Here is a 7605-nt window from a genome sequence, read left to right on the forward strand (position 1 = left end):
AAATCGGCGATAATACCCTGCCAAACCAAGGAAACTCCGGATCTCCGTAGCTGATTACGGTCTAGACCAACTCTGCACTGCTTCAATCTTCTTCGGATCTACCTTGATCCCTTCACACGAAACTATATGACCCAAAAATCCCACTGAATCAAGCCAGAATTCACACTTCAAAAATTTTGCATACAACTTTTCTCTCAAAGTCTGAAGCACAGTCCTCAGGTGTTATTCATGATCCTCCCAGCTCCGGGAGTACACCAGAATATCGTCAATAAACATAATGACAAAGGAGTCAAGATACGGCTGAAATACATTGTTCATCAAATGCATAAATGATGTTGGGGCGTTGGTCAGCCCAAATGACATTACAAGGAACTCGTATGACCATACCGAGTCCTGAAGGTAGTCTTTGGAATATCTGGTTCTCGAATCTTCAACTGATGATATCCTAACCGCAAATCAATTTTTGAGAACACTCTGGCACCCTGAAGCCGATCAAATAGGTCATCAATACGAGTCAATGGGTACCTGTTCTTCACTGTAACCTTATTCAACTGGCGGTAATCAATACACATCCGCATAGAATCATCTTTCTTTTTTCACAAATAAGACAGGAGCACCCGAAGGTGATACACTAGGCCGAATGAAGCCCTTATCAAGTAACTCCTATAACTACTCTTTTAATTCTTTCAATTCTGTTGGGGCCATATGATATGGTGGAATAGAAATGGGCTGAGTGCCCGGTAACAAATCAATGCCAAAGTCAATATCCCTGTCGGGTGGTATACCCGAAAGATCCACTGAAAATACATCAGAAAAATCCCTTACTACAGGAACTGACTCCACGGTAGGAGTATCAACACTAACATCTCTCACATAGGCTAGATACACATCACACCCCTTCTCAACCATTCGCTGAGCCTTAAGAAATGAAACAACCCTGCTAGGAACATAATCCAAGGTACCTCTCCACTCTAGCCGCAGTAGACTTGGCATAGATAACGCCACCGTCTTGGCATAACAATCAAGGATAGCGTGATAGGGCGACAACCAATCCATGCCCAAAATAATATCAAAATCCACCATACTAAGCAATAATAAATCAGCTCTAGTCTTAAAACCACTGATAACAATCAAGCAAGACAGATACACGCAGCCAACAATAATAGCTTCACCCACGGATGTAGATACATAAACATAAGAACTCAAGAAATCACGGGATACGCCACAATACGGGGAAAAATAAGATGACACATAAGAATAAGTGGATCCTAGATCAAATAAGACTGATGTATCTCTATGATAGACCGGAATAATACCTGTGATAACAGAATCAGATGTAACTGCCTCCGTCCTAGCAGGAAGGACATAATATCTGGACTGGCCTCCCCCTCTAGCGCGACCTCTACCTGTCCGACCTCCACCTCTAACTGGCTGTGCAGGTGGAGTAGCAACTGCTGCAGTGATCATGGCCTGAGAAGCCTGAGGGCCTTGTAGAATAGGTGGGGCCTGAGAAATCTGTGGAGGTGCACCCCTCCTAAGTCTGGGGCAGGCCCTCATGATATGACGAGTGTCACCACACTCAAAACAAGCCCTCGGAGGATGTGGCTACTGGAACTGGCTCCGGCCTTATCGACTGGACTGCCCGCTGAAAGCACCCTGTACAGGAGGTACAGTAGACACTGACGGTGCATAATATGGAACCTGAGGTCTGGGAGTAGCCGAAATACCACTGGAAGCTGGAAGTGCTGAATGAATAGGATGACTCACATAGCCTCTACCATGACAGGCTACAACTGGGGCACGAGAACTGTTATATGTGACCGAATCCCGAGGTCTCTTAGCTTCCCTCTCTTCTCTCTCCCGAGTTCGCATACCTTCCAATCTCCCAGCAATTGACACCACCTGTTAGTATGTGTTGTCCATCTCCAGTTCTCGGGCCATAATAAATCTGATACTAGGGTGGAGCCCCTCAATAAATCGATGAACCCGCTCTCGAACAGTAGCAACTAAGGCTGGTGCATGCCTAGCCAACTCACTGAATTGGACCACATATTCTGACACAATCATAGAACCCTGGCGCTGCTGCTCAAACTCTGTGCGCCATGTATCTCTAAGACTCTGAGGAACATACTCCCTCAAGAACATATCTGAAAATTGAGTCCAAGTGAGTGAAGCTGCCTCAGCCGGACTATCCAACTCGTATGCCCGCCACCACTGGTAGGCCGCTCCTCTAAACTGGAATGCCGTGAAAGAAACCCCACTGGAATCCATAATACCCATAGTACGGAGGATATAATGGCATTCCTCAAGAAAACCCTGAGCATCCTCTGAAGCTAAACCGCTGAATGTGGGAGGGTGGTACTTCTTTTTCCTCTCGAGCCTGAGCTGCTCCCCCTTTGAAACTACTGCCCTAAACCTCGCGCCAAATTGGGACAACTGGCTGCACTGGTATAACCTATGGGGCATGATCAACTTGGGCTCGTGGCTCTGGGGTACGGGCAGCGGGAGTCTGTGCTCCTCCCCCAGCCTGAGATGTGGCAGGAGCAAGTGGAATCAACCCTGCCTGAGCTAGAGTGCCAAACATGCTCAAGAACAGGGCAAGACTCTCCTGAACTGCAGGCGTAGTAACAGGCGCCTCAGCTGCCTGTTCTCCAACTAGAGCTACTAGTTTTACTGCTGCAGCAGCTCATGTAGATGCTCTGGCTGCACCATATGGTCTTCCTCGGCCTCTGCCTTGACTCCGGCCTCTTGCTGCTCCAACAGGGGTTGGGGGTGTTTGATCATCAGATCCAGTTGTGCTTGTCCTCACTATCTATGAGAGAATAAAAGGACAATGGTTTAGAACTTCGAAGTCAACAAATGCGCACGATAAGGAATCAAAGAAGTGAACATTTTCCTAACAGTTCCATAGCCTCCCGAAGATAAGTACAGACGTCTCCGTACCGATCCTCGAGACTCTACAAAACCTGCTTTTGACTCATAACACCTATGATCCTAGAGCTCTGATACCAACTTGTCACGACCCCAAATTCCCTTTGTAGGATATCGTGATGGCACCTAGTCTCTAAGACTAGGTAAGCCTATCAATGCGAAATAATAATAGAAATCTGAAATAACTAAATCTGCAATTCACATAATTACAACTTCCCAAAACCTGGTAGGAATAAGTCACAAGCTTCTAAGAATTTTTCCTCAATGTCTCTATATATCAGAGTCTAAAGAAAATAAAGAAGCAATATAATAAGGATAGAAGGGGACTCCGGAGTCTGCAGACGCTGGCAGATATACCTCGAAGTCTTCGTACAGAGGTAGCTCACTGATATCTGGGCCGGTAGAAAGTACCTGGATCTGCACAAAAAGATGTGCAGAAGCGTAGTATGAATACACCACAGCGGTACCCAGTAAATGCCAAGCCTAACCTCGGTAGAGTTGTGATGATGTCAGGTCAGGCCCTACTGGAATTAATAAAAGACATGGTGAAATGTTAAACAATATAATAACAATAAATGACAATGAAAATGAATCAAGTAAGTAGAATGTCACCATTAAATTACACAGAATAAGGGAAAATAATACCTCGCGGAAAGAAAACGGAAATTTACAACTTTAAGAAAAATCACGATAATAAGCAAAGGCAAATGCAGCCATCAAGAAATATCAACAAGGGCACTCCCGAGGTACTGCCTCGTAGTCCCAAATCATAAATAAATTCACAATATCTCATTTTCATATATCACTGAGGGAGCCTTCACATTAAATATTTTTTAAAGAAAATATTTTTCCCGAAATAGCTTCCCGTGTTTTAGCCACCCTTATCATACCACATGACTTCTAGTAGTTCCCTTACTAGCTACGTGTATCAAGCGACCCTTATCTCACCACATGCATTTCAACACCCAGACCTTATACCACCGCATGCGTATGAATATCATAATATATCACGATCTGTACCTCAAGTGCTCAAATATTCCAATTTGCCAAAAATAAATCAATAACAATAATATTTTCCACAATAGGGAGCTAACGGCTCAATCACAATGAGTACAAAATCTCAAAATATATTCGGGAATAAATAACTCAGCAAAAATAATATTTCACAATTTTTAACACGTTGCCTTAATACCAAATCTAAGATATCAAATACTTCATATTAATAATATTTAAATTAAAGAAATTCAACCTTCAAATAATGCACAAAATAAAAGAAACTAAGTTTCAACTAAACAAGTAAAATAATTAGCTGGAAAAGGTCAAGTAAATTTAAAGTATAAAAATCAGATTAATGATTAACAAGATAAAATAATTTAATTAATATGCAACAGTGATCTACACAATTTAAATACATAATTTTCCACATTTAGCCCGTGTACACATTCGTCACCTCGTGTACATGACTCTCAACACATTACAATTATCACATCAATATCAATCCTAGGGGAAATTTCCCCCACACAAGGTTAGACAAGTCACTTACCTCGCTTCGCAACCAAATTCAAGATTCCAATAAACCTTTGCCTTATGAATTCGCGTTTGAAAGCTTCAAATCTAGTCACAAATAATTTAATATATTCAATACGAATCGTAGGAATTAATTTCATATGAATTTACTAATTTTTCGGATTAAAATCCAAAATTCACTTAAAAAGAATCGACAATGGGACTCACGTCTCAAATCCCGGAAAAACTCACGAAATCCGAACACCCGTTCCTATACGAGTTCAACCATGCAAAAATTATCGAATTCCGACGTCGGATTGCCTTTCAAATCCTCAATTAAAGTCTTTGAAGATTTCTACCATTTTTAACCCAATCTTTACCCATTTGAACTCAACAAACTTCCCACAAATCTTATTTGTACAAGCATGTATAACTAATACTCTCACATCCAAGAATCATCTTACTAATTGCCCATTTCTAGTTAGATTTCGAAACTGAAGAATTGGGGAAAGAAATTCTTACCTCTTTGTAGCCTTAGCAACCATTTGTTGCGATTTCAAGGTATGATTCAAGGAAGAGTAGTGAAATCTTTAGTTCTCCCCTTTCCTCTCTCTAGAATCGCTCTCCTTCTCTCTAAAATGCCAGAAATTGTCCCAAAAATGAACCCCAATCGATTTAAATTAAGTGGGGTTCGGGTCATCAAAACTCATTTTTGGGGTGCCGCGGGGCGGCTGTGCAAAAAGTGTCTGGAAATGAAATTTCGAAGCGTTCTAGAATTTCCCACAGGTGCGGTAGTCGAAATTCTGCCTGTGTTTGGTAATTTGGACATAACTTCTTGTAGGAGTGTCCAAATGACGAATGGTTTGAAGTATTAGAAACTAGACTCACAGATCTTTCATTTGATAGATTTTCCATCACATAAATTCTTATATATATGTAGATATACGCACCCAAAATTTGATCTTGTGCGTACTCATTTGGAACTTTAGTCTATTATGAAATTTTCCAACTTGGCTTAGACTTAGGACTTTCCTTAGATCCCATATCACTTATAATATACCTCGTACACTTATTATCATATCCAATAGGTATCCATCATGTTAATAGTCCTCAAATGAGAAGTCGAGTCCGCCCCCAAACACATAACATAAGTTATCTCTTCTTTCGCACATTTAAATTTCCCGAATTTTACTAACTCCCAAAATTTCCAAATATTTTCGCTAGAGTTTCCTTTGTAACTGGGCCTATCCACCTGTCAGAGAATTCCAGAAACCAATCCTAACAACACATACATAATCCAATCAACGTAACATAACATGAAAATAATACTAATAGTGGCCTCATAAACAATATATTTCTAGAAAAGGAACGACTTGAACATCAACTATTCAGGTGATACGTAACTCATAGCAGGTAAGCTCCCAACATCTTCATAAAACACAAAAATGAATGTTTAAATTAAATATGACATTTTTTTGGGTACCTTGTGCCATTCTTCATCTTGCTTCTTTTAATTGCCGAAACTTATATCTACCTTGAGATTCTCTATTTTATTTTTACGATATAGGTGGATAGATATTCTTGCATTAGGGTTCCTTATCAAGAAGCTTACACATCTTGCTACATACATGATTTGCTGAAGACCTCATATTTACTCATCAGAAGCATGATGCAAAATCGAATTCCTCTGACTCAACTCTTCCACATCCATATTCAATCTCTTACCAACTATTTTTTTGGATGTAGGTATCGTTGTATTACGAATAAAATACAATTTAGGAGTTTGAATTCTTACAACTGAGCTCTACCACACGATTTAGAGTAAGAAGAAAGAATGACAGTCTTAAATGCCCTGTAGCCTCCTGCTTATAAATGTGGTGCACAACACACCCATAAACAAGACGCTACTAGACATGGCTTGTAGACTCCCTAGGATAGAACTGCTCTGATACCACTTTTATCACGACCCAAACCGATGGGCCGCGACGGGCACCCGGTGCCTTACCTAACCGAGCACCAACGTAACGTATTTTTCTTATCATACCACATTTGTCACGACCCAAACCGATGGGCCGTGACGGGCACCCGGTGCCTTACTTAACCGAGTACCAACTTAACGTATCTTTCTTATCATACCATCATGGGTAATAGTCTATAAGAGCCGTCATGAGATAAACAAAATAAAACATAAGGGAATACTAAATATAGGATGACTCGACATGATACATAAACTTATACATGTGACATACAGGCCTATAAGGCCGACATGATCATCGGTATACTCAAAACATAGGCCGACAAGGCCATATAAGTATCCATATACATGACATCTGTCTACAAGCATCTACGAGTACATAAATGTCATAAAGTTTGAGATATAGCCCCGCCATACCAATCAATACATGTCCAAATCATACTGACCAGATATACAACTCCGAAGAATGTGGAGTGCACCAAAACTTTCCGCTAAGCTGATAACCTACTAGGAGGACTCTCAACCTGTCTATTGGGACTTGTGGGCATGAAACGCAGTGTCCCCAGGCAAAAGGGACATCAGTATAAATAAAGTACCAAGTATGTAAGGCATGACAGTAGTATATAAAAAACATAAAAGAAACATAAAGTAAAAAACTCAACCTGTAATTCTGAATAGCTCTGTGAATCATGAATAAACTATAATGTCATGCATGTGCATATAAATGCCAATACCATGCATAGGTATATGCATACATAACATCATCAGGCCTCTGAGGGCATCCCGTCATATCATCTCAGCCACTGTAGGCGAAATCATCAACGTATACCAGCTGATCAGGTGGTGGTGCATATATAATGCCATAACCTTTTTCCATATCCAATATACATATAATATATGCGTATATAACGCCATCTGGTCATGGGTCAATGTACATGTATAAATGAATGCAATGCATAGTGAAGTAAATCAGTAAGATTTTTCGGAATGTCATAAGATCAATATGCCTTCAGATAAACTTTAGCAACTTATGTATTTTTCTGATACCCATGAACAGAAGATATAATAATAGTACACATGGGGAATCAAGAACATAGGTACCCCTAGTACTTCTATAAATAGAGTCATTTATGAAAGTTCTGTGTTTGCACATTTTGTTTGTATCATAGGGATCATGCCAAAAGGAAAGAATG

The 7605-nt window shown here is 40.5% G+C and overlaps 1 protein-coding gene across 1 annotated transcript; it reads right to left on the bottom strand.

Moving 5' to 3' along the window:
• Nucleotides 1-669: 669 nt before the first annotated feature.
• On the bottom strand, nucleotides 670-1557 carry LOC138895678 (uncharacterized). Its single transcript, XM_070180394.1, has 2 exons — nucleotides 963-1557; nucleotides 670-878 (listed from the first exon to the last, which is right to left on the bottom strand). Exons 1-2 carry the CDS (start codon nucleotides 1555-1557, stop codon nucleotides 670-672), a joined length of 804 nt encoding a protein of 267 aa, XP_070036495.1.
• Between the last annotated feature and the right edge of the window lie 6048 nt (nucleotides 1558-7605).

This window comes from Nicotiana tomentosiformis, chromosome 7, assembly GCF_000390325.3.
Source record: "Nicotiana tomentosiformis chromosome 7, ASM39032v3, whole genome shotgun sequence".
Lineage (NCBI taxonomy): Eukaryota > Viridiplantae > Streptophyta > Magnoliopsida > Solanales > Solanaceae > Nicotiana > Nicotiana tomentosiformis.